Raw genomic sequence first — 22,534 nt, 5'->3', positions numbered from 1 at the left:
TATTTCCTTATGTTAATATTATTTTCATTTGCATTCATCATGTTTTAAAAAGTGAAAGTTGCTCAGTTGTGTCTGACTCTTTGCGACCCTATGGACTATACAGGCCTTTAAATTTCTCCAGTCCAGAATACTGGAATGGGTAGCCTTTCCCTTCTCCAGGGGATCTTCCCCACCCAAGGATTGAAACTAGGTCTCCCACACTGCAGGCAGATTCTTTACCAGCTGAGCCATGAGGGAAGCCCTTGATAATTCCCTGTGTTTGCTAGAATTTTCACATTTTCTTATCTTTATTATTTATTTCTCATAGTGTATATAGCACATAATATTTCTCTCACTTTAAATGAATTTTTTAAAAAAGTACATTAAATAGCTCATAGGCTCAACATATTAAAAAAAACAAAAAAACAAAAAACACAAAAACCAAAAAACCAACAGCCCAATCATAAATGGGCAGAAAACAGATCGCTCTCCAACTGGCCAACTGGCACATGACAAGATGTTCAACATCTTTAATTGCTAAGGATGAAACTCAAATCCACAGTGAGATATCATCTCATATCTGTCAGAGTCACTATTATCAAAAATTCTACAAGTAACAAACATTGGTGAGGATTTGGGAATGCAAAATGGTACAACCACAATGGAAGTACCAAGGGAAGGTCCTCCAAAAACTAAAACTAGAATTATCATATGACCCAGCCATTCCACTCCTGGGGATATATCCAGAAAGTATTGGAAACGATTCAAAAAGATACATGCACCCCAATGTTCTATTTAGTTAGCACTATTTATAATAGTCAAAACATGGAAGCAACCAAAGTATCCATCAACAGATAAATGAATAAGGAAGTGTAGATACTCATATGCATATATATACACACATGCAATGGAATACTACTCAATCATAAAAAGAATGAGATTCTGCCATCTGAAGCAACATGGATAGACCCAGAGAAAATAATACTTAGTAAAAAAAGTAAGACAAAAACAAATACTGGCTTGATATCATTTATATGTGGAATCTAAAAAATAGTACAGATGAATGTGTATTCAAAACAGAAACAGACTCAGGAAACAAACCAGCAGATGCCATGGAAGAGAGGAAAGAGAGGGAGAGGCATGGGATTAAGAGACACAAGCAACTGCAACGCGGGTAAACTGTATGGCACAGGGAACTGTGGCTGTTATAACAACTTTTGATGGATTATAAGTTATAAAAGTACCAAATCACTGTGCTACACATGAAACTAACATATTATAAATGAAATATACCTCCATAAAAAAGAGAATACGTGAAGACATGTTAGGTTTCTGAGTGTCATTCCACTTAAAAGTTTCAGTACCATGAATCTGTAAAGCTATTTCCAAAATGCTAAAATGTGAAGATATCTTTGATAATGTGTTTAAGCTGCATTTACTAGAGAAATATGTGTTTTAGATGAGATGGCTAAGACCTCTAGAGACCAACAACCCAATCCAGACTGTATATCACTCTGCCTTCCTGCATTCCCAGTTAGGGAGAGTCTAGACCATAGAGGGCAGAGCCTGTCCCTACCAAGACCGTTAGACATAGATTGGAGATCAGAAATACGACTTCAGTTATGAAAGAAGAAGTGAAGTGAAAGTCACTCAGTCATGTCTGACTCTGCGACACCATGGACTGTAGTCCATGGAATCTCCAGGTCAGAATACTGGAGTGGGTAGTTTTTCACTTCTCCAGGGGATCTTCCCAACCCAGGGATCAAACCCAGGTCTCCCGTATTGCAGGCGGATTCTTTACCAGCTGAGCCACAAGGGAAGCCCAGTTAAGCAAGAAAATGACTGGCAAAAAAAAAAAAAAAAAAACAGAAGGACCTGAGATGCAGGGAAATTTGAGAACTAGGTGAATCTCTAAAACAAGAACTCAGAACAAGAACCAGAATGGTAGTCCATTTGAATAACTCAGGATAAATAAAAACATTAATTCATTTAATTCATTTTTCCGCCAGTATAAATATATATTGTTAACCTGTCATACTTAGTTTACTATGATAATTGACTTTAAATTTTTCATTAAAAAAAAAAAAAAAAGACTTTAAAGGCCAAAGTATTTTTCCGGGAGTAGAAAATCCCAGTGACTCTGAATAAATTTGGTTCAAGTAGGTGAGAAAAAGACAATGCTCAAATACACAAAGTAACTGCTTCAACAAGAACAAAAAGGATTATACAGATTTAGCCTCAGTGCTTGAATCTTTCCAACTCAATCACATTCGAATAGTTATGTACAATGCAGTCTACATGAAAGTGGTCTAACTGTGAATATAATATTGTGTTCTTAATTCTTTGTTAATCTAATTTGTTTGCTCATGTGACACAATACCCCATGTTCACAAATTTGCTCTTGAATCAAAAAGAACAGTGTAAATTCCAGAACAGCATGTCTTCTTTCACATTTCACATTATTATACAGTTCTTTGATGGGGCAGCACGGAGGGGGAGCAGCCTCACTGGGGAAATTAAAAATATGTGACAGCACTTTTTAATACAAAAGTTCCCTGAAGCCAAGCAAATTGGGACTGGCAGTTATCAGCATCAGCTCACTGTTGGGTGGATCTCCTGAAATGCTCTGGGTGGTCTTTATGAACTTCCTAGTGGGCAGCATGTTTGGCTAAAGGCAGAGAAACAGTACTTGAAGGATTTTGAAATTATCAGGAAGATAAGAAAATATAAGAGAACACCAACCAAGGGAAGTACTGTGGTTTAGGGTTTGGAGCAGGATACCAAGGAAGTTATTTGGAGAACAGACCAGCAAATATAATCAGGGAAAGATTTCTGTATTTAAATTTATTTTCATTTTTTTCCCTGTAATTCTTAAACCTCCAGATTCTCATGATTATTCTATTCTGTGTTTCCCAAATCTTATAAAAGGCAAGAATGAACGTTTGCCTTACCTTAACCTACTCTGATCGCATCCACATTATAAGTGTAGAAGCAGAGAACAGTGTTTTCCAAGAATGTACATCATAAGCTCTCAGATTTGATGGGTAAACACATGGCCCCTTGGGAGATGCCTGCACAGTTCAGCAAGTCTAGAGGCCAGACTCACAGCTGGAATATTACCTGCCTGCTACCTCCTGTGAGCATATGCCCATTAAGTGAAGATTATTAAACACAGGGCAGAATAAATCTAATTTTCCCCCTCAATCTTATCCTGTGCTTTCTTAATATAAAATGAAGAGAAACTTGTGTCCTGGCATGAGTGAAATAGAATCCTTCAATTCTGTATCAATGATCAAAGCCCACATCCTTGAATAAAAATCAGAGAAGCGGTACTTTAGTTCATTCTGTATAGAAATAAGTCCACAGATATTTAAAAGTATAAGAGGTTAAAAGAGACATTTTGCAGAAATACAGTGAATGGCACTTGTAATGTTTTCCAAATATTCCTTCTGTACCTTGAAATTTAACTAAGATATTACTGGTTGGTATTGAGCAACATTGTAATAAGAGTTCTATTTTATGGTTAATAAGATTTTTTTGTTCTCAAATATTTAATATTTGTGATCTCTCTCTTACTGATACTGACATGGCTAAATATATAACTTAATATCAAAAGATAAACTAGATAATGATGTAAAATGAAACATAGAGCAAAATGCAAAGAAGAATGGGCCGACATGAGCACATCTGAACCCTGCTTATGATGAAGCAACTCAGTGTTTTTATTAATTTAGAAAAGTTATATAACCTCAGGTTCCTGTTCCAGAGTTATATAACATCAACATCCTGTAAAATGGGGATATGAAGATCTGACCTGCCCATCTTACAGGGTCGTGTGAAAATAAAGAGATAATAAATGTTTAGCTTTTTTAAAAACAAAAAGGAATCTTAAAGATGCAAGAGGTTATAAAGCAGAGCTGGGATATGGAAGGAGGTTAACGTGTTTGGTGGACTTTTTATAATAAATGTTAAGCTTTATAAATTCATTTGAGAAAGGAGGAAACAGCAAGGCTGATCTTAAAAATGCTTAGTAAATTCTTGAATTTTCAACAGGCAATACACAAGTACTTCCCAGGTGGTGCTAGCGGTAAAGAGTTCAGTTCAGTTGCTCAGTCCTGTCTGACTCTTTGTGACCCTACGGACTGCAGCACTCCAGGCCTTCCTGTTCATCACCAACTCCCAGAGTTTACTCAAGCTCACGTCCATTGAGTCAGTGATGCCATCCAACCATCTCATCCTCTGTCGTCCCCTTCTCTTCCTGCCCTCAATCTTTCCTAGCATCTTTTCAAATGAGTCAGCTCTTCGCATCAGGTGGCCAAAGTATTGGAGTTTCAGCTTCAGCATCCGTCCTTCCAATGAATATTCAGGACTGATTTCCTTTAGGATGGACTGGTTGGATCTCCTTGCAGTCCAAGGGACTCTCAAGAGTCTGCTCCAACACCACAGTTCAAAAGCAGTAATTCTTGAGCATTCAACTTTCTTCACAGTCCAACTCTCACATCCATACATGACCACTGGAGAAACCATAGCCTTGACTAGATGGACCTTTTTTGGCAAAGTAATGTCTCTGCTTTTTAACATGCTGTCTAGGTTAGTCAGAGCTTTTCTTTCAAGGAGCAAGCATCTTTTAATTTGATGAGTGCAGTCATAATCTGCAGTGATTTTGGAGCCCAAAAAACTAAAGTCTGTCACTCTTTCCATTATTTCCTCATCTATTTGCCATGAAATGATGGGACAAGATGCCATGATATTAGTTTTCTGAACGTTGATTCGTAAGCCAGCTTTTTCACTCTCCTCTTTCACTTTCATCAGGAGGTTCTTTACTTCTTCACTTTCTGTCATAACAGTGGTATCATCTGCATATCTGAGGTTATTAATATTTCTCCTGGCAGTCTTGACTCCAGCTTGTGCTTCATCCAGCCCAGCGTTTCTCATGATGTACTCTGCATATAAGTTAAATAAGCAGGGTGACAACATACAGCCTTGATGTACTCCTTTCCATATTTGGAACCAGTCTGTTGTTCTAACTGTTGTTTCCTGACCTGCACACATATTTCTCAAGAGGCAGGTCAGGTGGTCTGATATTCACATCTCTTTAAGAATTTTCCACAGTTTCTTGTGAACAAAGACAGTCAAAGTCTTTGGCATAATCAATAAAGAAGAAGCAGGTTTTTTTTTTTGTTGTTTTTTTTTAACTCTCTTGCTTTTTCGATGATCCAACAGATGTTGGCAATTTGATCTCCGGTTCCTCTGCCTTTTCTAAATCCAGCTTGAACATCTGGAAGCTCACAGTTCCCATACTGTTGAAGCCTGTCTTGGAGAATTTTGAGCATTACTTTACTAGCATGTGTTGCTGCTGCTTCTAAGTTGCTTCAGACAAGTCCAACTCTGTGCGACCCCACAGAAGGCAGCCCACCAGGCTCCTCTGTCCCTGGGATTCTCCAGGCAAGAATACTGGAGTGGGTTGCCATTTCCTTCTCCCTACTAGTGTGTGAGACGAGTGCAATTGTGAAGTAGTTTGAGCATTCTTTGGCATTGCCTTTCTTTGGGATTGGAATGAAAACTGACCTTTTCCAGTCCTGTGGCCATTGCTGAGTTTTCCAAATTTTCTGTCATATTGAGGGCAGCACTTTCATAGCATCATGTTTCAGGATTTGAAATAGCTCAATTGGAATTCCATCACCTCCATTAGCTTTGTTCGTAGTGATGCTTCCTAAGGCCTACTTGACTTCGAATTTCAGGATGTCTGGCTCTAGGTGAATAATCAAACCATTGCGATTATCTGGGTCTTGAAGATCTTTTTTGTACAGATCTTCTGTGTATTCTTGCCACCTCTTTTAATATCTTCTATTTCTGTTAGGTCCATAACATTTTTGTCCTTTATTGTGTCTCTCTTGCATGAAATGTTCCCTTGGTGTCTCTAATGTTCTTGAGATCTCTAGTCTTTCCCATTCTATTGTTTTTCCCTATTTCTTTGTGTTGATCACTGAGGAAGTCTTTCTTATCTCTTCCTGCTATTCTTTGGAACTCTGCATTCAAATGTGTATGTGTTTCCATTTCTTCTTTGCCTTCTCCTTCTCTTCTTTTCATAGCTGTTTGTAAGGCCTCCTCAGACAACCATTTTGCCTTTTTGCATTTCTTTTTCTTGGGGCTGGCCTTGATCCTTGTCTCCTGAACAATGTCATAAACCTTGAACTTCTGGCAAAGTTTAGCCTTTGGTAAAACTGTGAATCAATAACCTCAGACATGCAGATGACACCACCCTTATGGCAGAAAGTGAAGAGGAACTAAAAAGCCTCTTGATGAAAGTGAAAGAGGAGAGTGAAAAAGTTGGTTTGAAGCTCAACATTCAGAAAACTAAAATCATGGCATCTGATCCCATCACTTCATGGGAAATAGATGGGGAAACAGTGGAAACAGTGTCAGACTTTATTTTTTGGAGCTCCAAAATCACTGCAGATGGTGATTGCAGCCACAAAATTAAAAGACACTTACTCCTTGGAAGGAAAGTTATGACCAACCTAGATAGCATATTAAAAAGTAGAGACATTACTTTGCCAACAAAGGTCCGTCTGGTCAAGGCTATGGTTTTTCCAGTGGTCATGTATGGATGTGAGAGTAGGACTGTGAAGAAAGCTGAGAGCCAAAAAATTGATGCTTTTGAACTGTGGTGTTGGAGAAGACTCTTGAGAGTCCCTTGGACTGCCAGGAGATCCAACCAGTCCATCCTAAGGGAGATCAGTCCTGGGTGTTTATTGGAAGGACTGATGCTGAAGCTGAAACTCCAATACTTTGGCCACCTCATGCAAAGTGTTGACTCATTGGAAAAGACCCTGATGCTGGGAGGGATTGTGGACAGGAGGAGAAGGGGATGACAGAGGATGAGATGGTTGGATGGCATCAGCGACTCAATGGACCTGCGTTTGAGTAAACTCCAGGAGTTGGTGATGGACAGGGAGGCCTGGCGTGCTGCAATTCATGGGGTCGCAGAGTCAGATACGACTGAGCAACGAAACTGAACTGAACTGAAAATCGTGAAATAGATTAAATGTGCCTGAGGCAATTTTCCTTCTTCATGATTAGTTCTCGAGTCCTTCCATTTGACTTTCATGACCCTACTGGAATGACTAATTAATTACTTGTTTGGCTTTTTATTTACTATGTGTCTCTACTTAAAATCTGTACTTTTCATATATGTGGGGACCATTACTTGTCTGATTTGCTATTGTATCCCTAGCCTCTAATATAGTACCAGATCATGAAATATCCCACCATTTATTGCATGAAGGAATAAAATTTTTCATTAAAATGATCTTTACCCCTTTCTTGCATCAGTGTATGATTCAAAAATAGTTGTTCAGTTACTACCTCTTAACCGAAAGGATGAAGAAAGTGATTAAGGGAAGTGGTTAAGGTATGAATCATTCTGGGATCGAAATTTCAAAGAAACTTCTCCAAGGCCTACCATAGATGGGAGGGAAGAAGCGAGACCTTTTAACACGCTGTATATTTATTAAAACTGCTGAATTTCCCACAGTATCTTTTCCGTCTTTGCAGCAAGTCTCAGGTTTCAACCTACTCTACTTTCATGTTTACATTATCTATTTGATCTCTTGTAAATTCTGTTTCCATGTGACTGGTTATGGAATGGATGCTATTTTTCTTTCTTGTTTCCTTGCTATCTGTTAATAGACACAAGTCTTAATCATTTTAATCCCTTGAGAAACAGTGATGGGGAAAGAAAACAACACAGAGAATACAAATTATTGCCTGCTTTGATCAAAGTTGTCCTTCTTCTCTGAGCAGTGCTCTATACGAAGAACCACTTATAGGCTTCCCAGGTGGCACAGTGGGAAAGAATCCACCTGCCAGTGTGGGAGATGGGGGAGATACAAGTTTGATCCCTGAGACAGGAAGATCCCCTGGGGAAGGAAAGAGAGACCCACTCTAGTATTCTTGCCTAGAGAATTTCACAGACAGAAGAGCCTGACAGGCTATGGTCCATGGGGTCACAAAGAGTTGGACACAGCTGACTACACCCACACAAGCATAAGAACTCCTTGGTTGAGGAAGTAATACACCCCACATGTTCATGCTAGGGGTTGTCTTTCATTCAAGACTTTCTGAATAGATGGTAAACTTGCTCTACACTGGGAATAATTTTGTGATGCTATATATCCTCAACATTTTTCACATGGGATCATACAGTAACTACTCTCTAGTTGAGATTATGTTCTTCTTAGCCTGACATAAGACCTCAGAGGTGACCCAAATTCTAACCCTTAATTTACTTTTTCCTTTTTTCCCCTTCCTAAAGTAGAGACAATAAAAGAAAACATGATGAGCCATAAATTAAGGAGTGTTCTGTTTTTACAGAAAGTACCATTCAGAGCACAAAGACCCTTAGGAACTATTTCAGTTGCTGTCTTGACCCTGGTTCTATAGCTGTCTTAATTTGCAACTCTGGTCTTGACTTCATTCATTTACTAAACATTAACCTGTCTCTTCTGTTGACGTGGCCTTGGCCCCTCTTCCTGACTATATCTCAGGCTGCCATGTACCTTAATGCCGACAAACTTTTATATCTGCTGTGCCCGTGATCCTGCTGACCCTTATTTTTGGTTGTCTAATCACATTTTATAAAAACTTTGCCAAAAACACACCTTGACACAACTTGACCCTTTGAAATTGTGTCATGGGCTTATGCTCCATATCAGGCACCTCAGACTGCTAAAACAAGTTATGATAGACTGCATGACTTAAACAACAGATATTCATTGCTCACATTTCTGCAGGCTGGCGTACTGGCCGATTTGGCTCCTAGTGAGAGTCCTCTTCCTAACTCACAGATGGTTGCGTTGTTGCTGTGTTTTCACATGATGGAAAGAGAGCAGCCTCTCTGGCTATCTCTTGCCCTTCTTATATCTCTTCATCAAGGTTCCACCTTCATGACATCATCTAACTGCCTTCCTAAAACCCCATCTCCAAATACAATAACATTGAAGTTTATGGCTTCAACAAATGAATTTTAGTGGAACACAATTCAGTCTATAGCAGATCCACACTAAGTTTGTCTACCGATGTTGCAGCTAAGATTGGCTTTCCTTAAACAATACATTTCCACATTCATGTTCATTAAACACCTGTGTATTTACTACTTTTTCTGTTCTAGTCATTGTGTTAGCTGCTGGGGATATAAAAATGAGCCATATGAAAAAGACTCACTTCTTGTCTTTATTTATTTTTTTTTCCTTTGTATTTAGATCTTTAATGATGTACAGCATAATACAAAATAAACCAAAGAGACTGATTTCTATGACTAGGTGTTATTTGTTGTGTCGTCCTAGAGCAGGGACTGGAGGGAGAGGCTGTTCTCCAGGGAGAACTGAGGTGGAGTTAGTGCTGGGGGACTAAATCATGGCCTGCTTTTCCCCCGCTTGATGTGCTGGGAAGGGACCAATGATTCCTTAAACTGACAAATGCTTCCTAGAGTAGGGGACTCTAAAATCCTGGGTAGCAGAAGATTGTAGTCCAAACCAGGCCAAAAGAAACAGGCTAGGGCAGGGGAAGTGTGGTAACTGCCTGGCAGAAAAGGCAAACTCAGGGCCCCAGGGGGTAAAGGGCATTCTCTGCACCTCAGAGACATTGCAGAACCAGTGTCACAGTAAGTGACATTGTTAAAAAAGGAAGGAAACAAACCCTGGAAGAACCTTTCAATTGCACTCAACCTGGATTAGAGGTCAGCCCACTCTTGCGGACGAGGGAACATCTAGCCCCGAAGCAGCACTGGGTCTGGCCCCATCACCTCCTCCTCCCCAGCTCCTTTTGGCAGCTGGGCCAGGTTTCGGCTGAAGCCATACAGATCCCAAAAAGACCAGAGAAGTCAATCTGGAGGGCCAAGGCGGGAAGGACACTTCTCAGGATACAAATACTTTTAATATGGAAGGAGCCAGGACAGTTCTGGGGGCATGTGCATGCCCAAATCTTACCCACTCTCTCCCCAGCTCAGGACCTAAGCTTGTAGAGACTTGGCAAGCACAGTCTCCACACCTGACCTTCCACCCCCAAAAGGAAATCCGGAAGTGCGCCCCTTCTCCTTCCCCACGGGGGCTCCTCAGGGCCTCCTGCAGGGGTGGCTCTGGCAGGGCCTAGGTAGGGCCTCGTCTTAGCTGGCTCCCGCCCGTGCCATGAGGTCTTCCAGAGCATTGTCCTGGTCGTTGTTGTGTAATAGCAGAACTTCCTTAATACCTTTCAGTTCAAAGCCCATTTCCTTAAATTTGCTCATCAGCTGAAGAAACTCCATCATCTTTTCCTCTGAACACTGCTGCATTTCCAGAGCCTCTTCCACCAAAAGAGGGTCGAAGCCCTTCTCACAGAGCTGTCCATGTGCAAAGAGATAGTCAAGAATCTGCTCAATATTCTCTCCTTTCTTCTTCATGGCTCTCAAGACACACTCATATGAGTAGCCCATGTTGACCACTGTCTCCACACAGTGCCGCTCACTGGGGGACAGCGCCTGCAGTTCAGAGTAAGTCTGGGGACAGCTGGGAATGTTGGGCACTTGTGACACTGAGAAATTAGGAGGTGTGACCATGGGACACGTATTTGGAGGTGCTGATTCTTCTGTGCACACAGACAAGACAGACAGGGAAGGCGTCTGGGGAGGGGTCAGGGTTGGCACCTCTGCACCACTGTCTAAGTTCAAAGCTGAAAGCCCAAGGGTAGGATGCTCATTGAGCTCACTGGCACTGCTTTGGGTGGAAGGCTTTAGGGAATTCCGGAACGTGCCACTGCGGAGGCAGGATGTGCTATGGAAAGTGCTTGCCATCTTGGGTGTCTTCTGACTGCTGTTATCAGAGTCAAGTTTGGGGAAGGACAAGGACTTGATATTGCTTACTGCAGGAATGGGGGGGAGGGACACTTTGGAAGACAGCGACATCTTTTCACAGCTACCCAGCTGTGGTAAGGTTACAAAGCCATTGGGTTTGTGAAGAGGCTTGAAATCTAGGGTGGCCCGCTCCAGAGAGGCCAGGACCTCCTCCTCCTGTAACACAGACCCAGAGCCACCTCGAGGCAAGTTACTGTCCAATAACTGGGCCATAATGGGTCCACTGGTTCCCACCAGAATGTTTCTCAGCTCTTCCTTCTCATCAATAGTTTTAAACTCCAGATTATCACATGGGTCTTCTTCACACTCGAAGTCAGCAGGATTGAAGTCTGCCTTTGCGTGGGGCGGGCTGAGAACCTTCTGCTTCGCGGCACTGCTGCTGACCCGAGTCGGGGTGAGGATGCTGTTGCGCTGTAAGCTGGCGAGGATGGGGTTGATAGGAGGCGGCATGGTGCTGCGCTGTGGGTCTTGGAGAAGCTCATTTTGCTGTCACCCTCGGGGCCACTCTGAGAATTCACTTTAGCTTCTGCTTCCTCAGCCTTGCGCTCTGCTTCCCACTGGGCTTCTTGGATCTTCTTAATATCTTCAGCCCACTCAATGGTTTTCTTTTCCAAGGAGAAGTCATACTGTACTTCTCGGACAACCTGCAAACAATCAGGCAAGGAGAAGCCAATAGGAAGACCAACTTTAGCTGGCGTTTTGAATCTGTCTCCTATCTTAAATGGGACATCATCAAGGTAACTGAAAGTCCCATGAAAATCTGCACCCAACTTCTTAGAAGCCAGTTAGAACCTGAATGCTGCAGCCGCCATGCCAGGAGCCGAAAGGTGCTGCCGCCGACCGGGCTCCCTGGCTCCGTCCCTGCTGAGCTCCTGACGGCCCCGAGGGAGAGGAACACTACCACCTCCAACTCTGCCCGCCCCGGGCCAGACCGTCACCGTAGTCACCACAGTACCACAGCCGCCATGTTGAAGTCCCACTTCCCTCCTCCTTCCGCTCACCGCTCCTCCCCTTTGGGCGTCTCACTTCTTGTCTTTAAAACAAAGCAAAACAAACCAAAATGTATAACTGGGAAACAAGGGAGGGTTGGGAGGTGAAGGAAAGGAAGCACATATTGGGGAGCCAACAATTCAGAGCATAGTGAATGAGCATGTATTCTTCAGTCAGACTGCTTGGGTTGGAACCCTGACACCAACACTTAATAAATGCAATGTGGGCAGACTATTTAACTCTTGATGCTTCAAGTCTTCATCTCTAAAATATAGAAATAAAGACAGTAAAACCTCTAGGATTTTAAGAATTGAGAAGGTATTTAGAACAGTACCTGGTATTGAGTAAGCACTCCATATTGTTAGCTACCAGTAATAATATTTGCCATTTGCCAGTCTCTGTAGGCATTAATCCATTTGATCATGAAAAAAGCCATACATGAAAACTATTACTTTCCCATTTCACATGAAACCAACTTTTATGTAACTTACATGATAAGTTGGAAGGCTAAAAATGAAGTTCAATTAAGAACTACTGAAATCAGGGAAAAAACTGATGAGTACTTTGTAGGCTGCAACTGGACAGAGTTGATTTCTGAATGAATCAAAAGGATGATACGTAAAGATTACTACGAGGTTTTTGGGTAGACTACTGGAGATGACAATCTCAAATATTTCACCCAGGAAGTCTCACACTGAAGTCAGGTAGATGTTATGCTTCAAGTGACCATTATGATTTATATAAATAATGACTGTGATGGCCAGGAAGATGTGCTTGCAGGTGTTTAACTGCAGGGAACAAATTTAAATGATAGCCTCAGCTGCTGTGCTTTGAATCTATTGCTTCTGAGTAACATCTCCACTAGCCAAGCATGTGATACCACAGGAATACTAAAGCAAACCCATTCATGGGAGGGACAAGACTGCTGTGACAGAAAACCTGGGCTCAAGGATTCCCTATAACTTTGGCAGATTTTCTTGGACTGCCTGACAATCCAAGACTATTTCATCCAACTTTCTCTTACATTGTTCTTTCAGTTCAGTTCAGTCACTCAGTTGTGTCCAACTCTTTGTGACCCTATCAACCGCAGCAAAGCAGGTATCCCTGCCCATCACCAACTCCTGGAGTTTACCCAAAATCATGTCCATTGAGGCGGTGATGCCATCCAGCCATCTCATCCTCTGTCGTCCCCTTCTCCTCCCTCCATCAATCTTTCAAGCATCAGGTCTTTTCAAATGAGTCAGCACTTTGCATCAGGTGGCCAAAGTATTGGAGTTTCAGTTTTAACATCAGTCCTTCCAATGAACACACAAGACTGATCTCCTATAAGATGGACTGGTTGGATCTCCTTGCAGGCCAAGGGACTCTCAAGGGTTTTCTCCAACACCACAGTTCAAAAGCATCCGTTCTTCGGCACTCAGCTTTCTTTATAGTTCAACTCTCACATCCATACATGACTACTGGAAAAAAAAAAACTACTGTCTAGCCTTGACTAGACCTACCTTGGTTGACAAAGTAATGTCTCTGCTTTTTAATATGCTCTCAAGGTTGGTCATAACTTTCCTTCCAAGGAGTAAGCGTCTTTTAATTTTGTGGCTGCAGTCACCATCTGCAGTGATTTTGGAGCTCCAAAAAATAAAGTCTGACACTGTTTCCACTGTCTCCCCATCTATTTCCCATGAAGAGATGGGACCAGATGCCATGATCTTAGTTTTCTGAATGTTGAGCTTTAAGCCAACTTTTTCACTCTCCTCTTTCACTTTCATCAAGAGGCTCTTTAGTTCTTCACTTTCTGCTATAAGGGTGGTGTCATCTGCGTAACTGAGGTTACTGATATTTCTCCTGGCAATCTTGATTCAGCTTGTGCTTCTTCCAGTCCAGTGTTTCTCATAATGTACTCTGCATATAAGTTAAATAAGCAGGGTGACAATGTACAGCCTTGATGTCCTCTCCTTTTCCTATTTGGAACCAGTCTGTTGTTCCATGTCCAGTTCTAACTGTTGCTTTCTGACCTGCATACAGGTTTCTCAAGAGGCAGGTCAGGTGGTCTGGTATTCCCATCTCTTTCAGAATTTTCCACAGTTTATTGTGATCCACAGTCAAAGGTTTTGGCATAGTCAATAAAGCAGAAATCGATGTTTTTCTGGAACTGTATTGCTTTTTCGATGACCCAGCGGATGTTGACAATTTGATCTCTGGCTCCTCTGACTTTTCTAAAATCAGCTTGAACATTTGGAAGTTCACGGTTCATGTATTGCTGAAGCCTGACTTGGAGAATTTTGAGCATTACTTTACTAGCATGTGAGATGAGTGCAATTGTGTGGTAGTTTGAGCATTCTTTGGCATTGTCTTTCTTTGGGATTGGAATAAAAACTGATCTTTTCCAGTCCTGTAGCCTCTGCTGAGTTTTCCAAATTTGCTGGAATATTGAGTGCAGCAGTTTCACAGCATCGTTTTTTAGGATTTCATATAGCTCAACTGGAATTCTATCACCTCCACTAGCTTTGTTCATAGTGATGCTTCCTAAGCCCACTTGACTTCACATTCCAGGATGTCTGGCTCTAGGTGAGTGATCACACCATTGTGAATATCTGAGTCATGAAGATCTTTTTTGTACAGTTCTTCTGTGTAATTTTGCCACCTCTTCTTAATATCTTCTGCTTCTCTTAGGTCCCTACCATTTCTGTCCTTTATTGAACCTATCTTTGCATGAAAAATTCCCTTGTCCTTTACTTTTTATCAAATGTACATCACAGTCTGATGGTATCTCTGAACCTTCCACTGTTCTTTGTAAATACCCAACATGGTTTTTGGGAGCAATAACTTCATCATCCCTGTGAGCACTTTTTTCTAAGAGTAAACACTGAAACTAGTTAATAGAATTAACTACAACCACCATCATAGCAATTGACTGTGGCATTCAACTCCCTTCTCCATAATCCACTCATTTTTTTAAAAAAATTGAAGTATAGTTGATTTACAATGTTGTGTTAATTTATGGTATACAGAAAAACATCTATTTCTACTTTATTGACTATGTCAAAGCCTTTGATTCTGTGGATCACAATAAACTCTGGAAAATTCTGAAAGAGATGGGAATACCAGACCACCTGACCTGCCTCTTGAGAAACCTGTATGCAGGTCAGGAAGCAACAGTTAGAACCGGACATAGAAAAACAGACTGGTTCCAAATAGGAAAAGGAGTACATCAAGGCTGTATATTGTCACCGTGCTTATTTAACTTATATGCAGAGTACATCATGAGAAACGCTGGGCTGGAGGAACCACAAGCTGAATCAAGATTGCCAGGAGAAATATCAATAACCTCAGTTACGCAGATGACACCACCCTTATGGCAGAAAGGGAAGAGGAACTAAAAAGCCTCTTGATGAAAGTGAAAGAGGAGAGTGAAAAAGTTGGCTTAAAGCTCAACATTCAGAAAACTAAGATCATGGCATCTGGTCCCATCACTTCACAGCAAATAGATGGAGAAACAGTGGAAATAGTGTCAGACTTTATTTTTTTGGGCTCCAAAATCACTGCAGATGGTGACTGCAGCCAAGAAATAAAAGGACGCTTGCTCCTTGGAAGGAAAGTTATGACCAACCTAGAGAGTGTATTTAAAAGCAGAGACATTACTTTGCCAACAAAGGTCTGTCTAGTCAAGGCTATGGTTTTTCCAGTGGTCATGTATGGATGTGAGAGTTGGACTGTAAAGAAAGTGAGCACTGAAAAACTGATGAACTGTGGTATTGGAGATGACTCTTGAGAGTCCCTTGGACTGCAAGGAGATCCAACCAGTCCATCCTGAAGGAGATCAGTCCTGGGTGTTCATTGGGAGGACTGATGCTGAAGCTGAAACTCCAATACTTTGGCCACCTCATGCGAAGAGTTGACTCATTGGAAAAGACCCTGATGCTGGGAGGGATTGGGGGCAGGAGGAGAAGGGGACGACAGAGGATGAGATGGCTGGATGGCATCACCGACTCAATGGACCTGCGTTTGAGTAAACTCCGGGAGTTGGTGATGGACAGGGAGTCCTGGCGTGCTGCGATTCATGGGGTCACAAGGAGTCGGACACGACTGAGTGACTGAACTGAACTGAAATGATTCAGTTACACACATGCACACACACACATAGAATCTATGATAATAACAATAACAGTAACAGTAATAAATATCCCTGAAAAGCAAAGCCCACAACCAGATGGCTTCACTAGAGAATTCTAACAAACACAAAGAAGAACTTATCCTGATCCCTTCTCAAACTCTTCCAAAAGACTGAAGAGGAGGGAACACTCTCAAACTCATTCTATGAAGCCATCACCACCCTGATATCAAAACCAAAAAAAAAAGAAAACTACAGGCCAATATCTTTAATGAATATGTACGTAAAAATTCTGAATAAACTATTAGTGAATCAAATTCAACAACACATTAAAAATATCATACATCATGATTAAGTTGGATTTATCATGGTCACAAGATGATCCACTATCAATTCTTAAGTCTTTGAGCTCTCAGCTGCCAATTCAGATCTGGGTGACTTGTGAACCAAAATTTCCCAGACAGAACTCTTGATGGTCATGCCCTCCTCAGATTGGGGTTATTCCTCAATGTTTGTTCATAATTACAATGGAACAAATATTACAAACTTTGAAGCAGTTGTTGTAGGGATGGAGTCAGGTTTCAGCATGGAATCATATAACTGGGATGAGGGGAACCATTCTAAGAAAAAAAAAAACAAAGTAGCAAGTATGAAATCAAATAAACATGTAATTACTTATTTAGAAAAGAGACTTCAACAACTTACTGGACCTTTGGTGATTCCGATTCTTTTATGCTTGATTTTTTTCTTTTTAGTTATTTTTCAGAAAATTTCCACAAATTTTTTCATTTAAAAAATGTTGAGGGCAGGGAGGATTGAGAAATCTCTGTACCTTCTGCTCAATTTTGCTGTGAAAGTAAAGAAGGTCTAAAAAATAAACTCTCTTTAAAAAAAAATGTTCTCTGTTTGCAACCTGGCTGCCTTCGCTAGACAGCACACTCTATAATTTTCAGGTTGCAATACACTTCCAGGACTCACAAAGCCCAAGTCGTTATGTATAAGGTGCCTAGGTTAGGATTCACAGAATCTACCTGAGGGCTGGTGACAATACCTCAGTCAGCAGCACTCAACCTCCTGGGCATTCTCTCCTGAAAAGCGATGGTATCTCATTCACTGGTTTCCAGGTAGTATTGGCCTAGTGATTTTCTTCCTTTTCAGGCATTTTCCTCTTTAGCTCCTTTACCTAGCCATCTAATTTTGGAGTTCTTCAGGGTCTGGTCCTAGCTGTACTTCACTCCTTACTCTATATTCTCATTAGACATTTATATATAGGCTCTTACTTTTCAGTTACCCCCTATGCACAGATGACTCACAAATTTACATCTCCAGACCAGATGCTTCTTCTGAGCGTCTGAGATCTAAATGTCCCCTCTATATCTTTTTTGGAGTAATTCCAAGTCTCCACCAAGTCAACATGTTCAAAATGAAATCATAATCCGTGTCACCCTTCAAATCAAGTCATCTATAATATTGCCAATACCAAATAATATAATTTCCACTTCAGTGAAGCCATACAGTTACAAAAGCCTGACATCTTGTAGTCATCCATGAGCTTCTTTCTCTCCCCCCGTCTTTCTCCAAACTAAAAGAAACGTCGCGAATTTTACTTCCTAAATATGGCTCAATTGTGTTCATTCTAACTTTCCTGCTACCACCTTAGTCCAAGCTGCTGCCATATAAATTCTGGACAACTTCCTAATCAGTATATGTTCACCTGTTCTTGCTCTCCTTTTTATAAAATCTACACACAAACCAGAGTGATCTTTTAATAATTCAAGTCTGATTAAATCACATGCTTGCTTAAGTCTGGTCAATATTTTCCCATCGCTTGTAAGATAGAGAATTTAGTGAGGTTAACAAAGCTGTGATGGTCTGGCCCTATCCCTCAAGCCTCATCTTACAATGAGCTCTCCTTTACTAAATCTACTTAAGCTATACCAAATTTCTTTAGGCTCCTTACACACACCGTGGCCTTCTTGCCATGTCTTTTTAAGTGCCAGAACACAGTTTCCTCTTTTTCCATGTAACTTCTAACTACTCTTAAGATTTTGGTTCAATTGTCCTATCTTACAGAAATCTTTCCAGACTTCTCTGACTAGCTCTTATAACCTACTAACTATCCTTATAATGATGGCAATTTTACATTTCCATTGCTATCTTTTTCAGTTCTTGTTACTTCTCTGGCACTAAGGACCATTGAGTTTCTGGTGGCTTGGCATAGTCCTTGCCACCTGACAGTTGGTGCATATTTGTTAATGAATCTTATAAGATACTGTTTTATATATATATATATATATATATATATTTTATAAGCAAAGTGTTTTTGAAATACTTATGGGTTACTATCTTGATAGTTTTTTTTTTTCCCCCAAAAAAACCTTGCCTTGAGGATAGTTTATCTAACTTGTAAAAATGGCATTTTCCCCACCTCAGTGGGGTCCTTAAAAATTCAGCAAAATGTTTGTGTGCACACAATGAATACAGGGAGTATGCTGCATGAGCTGAATGCTACCTACCAAGTTCCCTAATGGTTGTTTTTGACCATAAATGTTGGCTGTCACTTTTGGTCATCTAGTTAGGTTTCTAAGTGTATTTGCTACACACATATCAAGTTGATTAGAGATGATTTGTTGATCTGTTTTACTTTAGGTAAATAGAAATCTAGTGTTCCAAAACATGCAGTTGAATCGATTTGGCAGACTGCTAGAAGAATACTTAACACATGTTCTTCAACCCGAGGGTATCCAGTCTGAAGCTGTAGCATCAGCCAAATTAAATTCTCAGAGAAAAGCACAGAGGAAGCTGGTTCTTTTTTGGCTAGATTAGTGTTACATGTAAGGCTTATAGAGAGTAGAGGGTAAGAAAACAAGTCAGTAAGAGATGAGTGAGCTTGGCGGGTACAGCTACAACTGCCTATCATGTTATATGAACTTTAAATACAATATCTCAGTGATCCTTACAAATATCCTACAAAGAGTAGTTTAATCCCAGTCTTACAAATGAGGAAAGTGAAAGTGAGTCGCTCAGTCGTGTCCGACTCTTTATGACCCCATGGTCTATACAGTCCATGGAATTCTCCAGGTCAGAATACTGGAGTGGGTAGCCTTTCCCTTCTCCAGGGGATCTTCCCAACCCAGGGATTGAACCCAGGTCTCCTGCATTGCAGGCGGATTCTTTACCAGCTGAGCCACAAGGAAAGCCCAAGAATACTGAAGTGGGTAGCATATCCCTTCTCCAGCAGATCTTCCTGACCCAGGAATTGAACCAGGGTCTCCTGCGGGCAGATTCTTTACCAACTGAGCTATCAGGGAAGTACTGATGATAAACCGATATTTAGAGACCATCTCTAAAGAGGTTATATTCAGAGAATATTGGTGATAGCCAGTTCCTCCACTTTATTTTTTTGGCTCAAATACAAGTTTTGAAAGAAATACTTTCTTTAACACTGAAGCTTATGATAAGCACCACACTATAATTATCTTATTATTCATCTGCTTATCTCAGTTGAGTATTAATTTCTCAAAGACTCAGATTATATCTTCTCTATATACCATTTTTCCCCAGTGGGAATATCTTGACCTAAAAGGCTGTCCAAGATTACTTGATCTGAAAAGTTAGTTATGTTTCTGACCCTAAAACATCTTTCTTTTTTCACATCATGAGTTTTAAAGTATAGATTTTATTATCATTTCAGTATTGTGACCCAACAGACCTGGAGACAATTGTTCTTGAAAAGATAATTTGTTATTCACAGTCCCCAAGAAGACAGGGTTTCATAGTGAAGCACCAGGGTCAGGCAGGAGGCTGAAGGAGTGGAGGAAAGTCATGAGCAAAAAGAGACTTTATTGTGGTTTTCTCTAGAAGGCAAGGCAAGCAGGGCAGGGCAGGGTAGGCAGACTTAGGATTTGCTACTTTGAAAATTCTGGCAGGCTGTGAGGGATAGAGAATGTCCCTAGTTATCTGATACCTGGTCCTGCGGTGAACAGAGTAAGGCGATAGTGGTCTCGCGTGTGGGAGTCCTGTGAGCATCAAATAAAGGATGTGACTGGGGTGTGGATTCAGACTGACTGCTTCCCACAGGAGAGACATTCATGTAGGTAAGTCCTGAGAAGTACAATTTCCTCAGGGTCAGTAAGTGTTAAAATAACAGTATAAAATAACATGTTTAATATACCATGTCAAAGGAGTAATTAGCTAAGAGAAAAGATCAGTGCTGAATTTAAGCTATTGCACGTGAAAATGATCTTATAGATCTTCCACTGTCTTTTGATAGCATCAAATTTAAGTACTTTGAGGAATATAATTTCTCTGCCTTTAGAATATATTTCAATATATCACAGCAACCTATTAATCCAATTTTTTATATTTTTAGATGAAGTTGGTGTATAGGTAGGAACCTCAGTGGGGTTTCCCCAGTGGCTCAAGGGTAAAGAATCTGCTTGCCCATGCAGGAGATGCAGGAGATATAGATTCAATCCCTGAGTCAGGAAGATCCTGGAGAAGGAAATGGTAACCCACTCTAGTATTCTTGCTGGGAAATAGGACGGACAGAGGAACCTGGAGGGCGATAGTCCATAACATCCCGAAGAGTTGGACATAACTGAGCTACTGAGCATGCATGCACAAGAGCCTCAATACTAAGTAAAGACGGGCTAGACAGAGGTTAGGATTGGGGGAAACTGGGATTAAGTAACATTTTAAGAAAGGATAGTGTTCATTCTAAAGGAATAGAGTTCTGTCAGACTTCTTATTATGAAGGTCTCTGATGAAACACCAGTTAAAAAATAAATTATATTATAAAGGAAATCATTAATAAATTTTTACAGCAATAGATTTCATTGGTCTTCTTCATGCCTTGCATTCTCAGTAAAAATGTTACTGTCACTAAGCAAATATTTTCATGGTTATCATGATCTGAGAGACAACTGAGATCCCTGAAATATTTAAGTGATGTTTTCCTCTTTATCAGGAAAAAAAAATTCTCCCTTTTTTTTTTTTTCACTTAGAGTTAGGTAAAAAGTATATATTTGTGTAGTCCATGCATGCAGGAGTTTGTGTGTCTTTGTGGATGAGGCAAGCAAAAGACAGTTACTCAGATTTATATTTTTAGTTGTTTCTTGAACTTCAAAGGGAAATATGCTAAACGGAGTTGCTGACCATTTTTGATGTTTTGAAAAATGCATTCCAGGTGGAAACTTGCAGGAAACAATTTTAGGTTGACACAGTTGGAAATGTTTAAACACTCAACACAATGAAGTTCACAATGGAAAATCTGACAAACCTTTTACATTAGTGGCAACGTGAGGTTCCACTGAAATTACCAAAAGGCAAGTGCCATAATAAAAGCAGCTTCTGGAAATTGTGGGGAGAAAGCCTGTAGCTGCTTTTAGAGAATTATTTTTCTAATTGTGTATTCCTAACTCAAGGGAGAACCTGGTGATAACAGTATGTTCCTCTATTGTAGTCTATCCATTTAGATTTCAAATAGCCATGTTAGGTTAGCATTGTGTTTAAGGCTTGGAGTGGGATGGTTTTTGTTGCAAAGGAAAAATGTAACCTAAAGAGCCCCTTTTAGCAAACTGGGTCCCATGACTTTGAGTTAGATGGCCGATGATGAATGTTTGATATGTTTTCACAGATAGTGGCCGAAAAAGCAAATAAAAAATGAATTCCCTGGATGAAAAAAGAGGAAAGAGAATCATGAGCCTTTTTGGTACTTTTTGTTCCATATAAGCAAGGAGATTTCCAAAAGACAATAAAATAACAAAAGAACCATTCCAAGCATTGTTGATGTCTTAAGTTGAAGGTAGGAGAGCATGCAGCTAGCTAAAGCTCACCTTTAAAAACATTAAATCGTCATACAAAAGGCCTGGAAAAATCTACTAAAGATCTAATGCATCTCGACAGGTTTATCATTCATTTGTTTAAAAAATGTTTATTGAAAGATTGTTGTGTACCATATCCTGGTCTGAGGTACACAACCGTGAGCAAAAATAGACCACTTGCCCTACATTTAAAGATCTGTTTCCTTTATAAAAACTTAATCAGCTTTAGCATCACTTCGTTTTGTAACGTGGGTATTTATTCTTTATGTTTCCTTTCTTTAGGCTGAGTTTGTGTGTGGGTTGTGTGTGTGTGTGTGAACATGTGGATATATCTGCCTGGCTTACTGCAAGGAGTTTTGTTTAATCTTTATAAAATTTGAAGCTCCACGTAACAAAAAGACAAAAATTGCATTTAAAGACAAATCATATGTCAAATAATGTCTGGTTCAGTAAACACTGGATTTTCTTCCTCTTTATCAAATCATATATTCTTTACCCTCCATTTTTATGATTGTGTTTTTTCTATACTTCAGTGTTCTCAAATTTGACTACACATTGAGATCACCAGTGGGGATGTAAAAATTACTGATTCTTGAGTCTAACACCTGCCATCCTGAAAATTTTATTTAACTGGCATATTGGTCAGAGTTCTCCAAAGAAACAGAGCCAAAAATGTGTATGTGTGTGTGTGTGTGTAGATTTATTATGAGGAATTGGCTTACATGATTATGGAAACTGAGAAGT

General features: G+C 40.4%; 1 protein-coding gene across 1 annotated transcript in view; it reads right to left on the bottom strand.

Moving 5' to 3' along the window:
* Positions 1-9,896: 9,896 nt before the first annotated feature.
* Positions 9,897-22,534, bottom strand: part of LOC122428773 (ubiquitin-associated protein 1-like) — a 182,131-nt gene continuing 169,493 nt past the window's right edge. Inside the window, 6 exon segments of the mRNA XM_043448876.1 lie at positions 9,897-11,325; positions 11,328-11,627; positions 11,660-11,767; positions 11,770-11,817; positions 11,820-11,878; positions 16,513-16,585. Of these exon segments, the coding sequence (XP_043304811.1) occupies positions 10,145-11,325; positions 11,328-11,627; positions 11,660-11,767; positions 11,770-11,817; positions 11,820-11,878; positions 16,513-16,585 (1,769 nt within the window). The 3' untranslated portion in view covers positions 9,897-10,144.

This window comes from Cervus canadensis, chromosome 27 (assembly GCF_019320065.1).
Source record: "Cervus canadensis isolate Bull #8, Minnesota chromosome 27, ASM1932006v1, whole genome shotgun sequence".
Lineage (NCBI taxonomy): Eukaryota > Metazoa > Chordata > Mammalia > Artiodactyla > Cervidae > Cervus > Cervus canadensis.
This window is presented reverse-complemented; position numbering and strand designations above follow the sequence as displayed.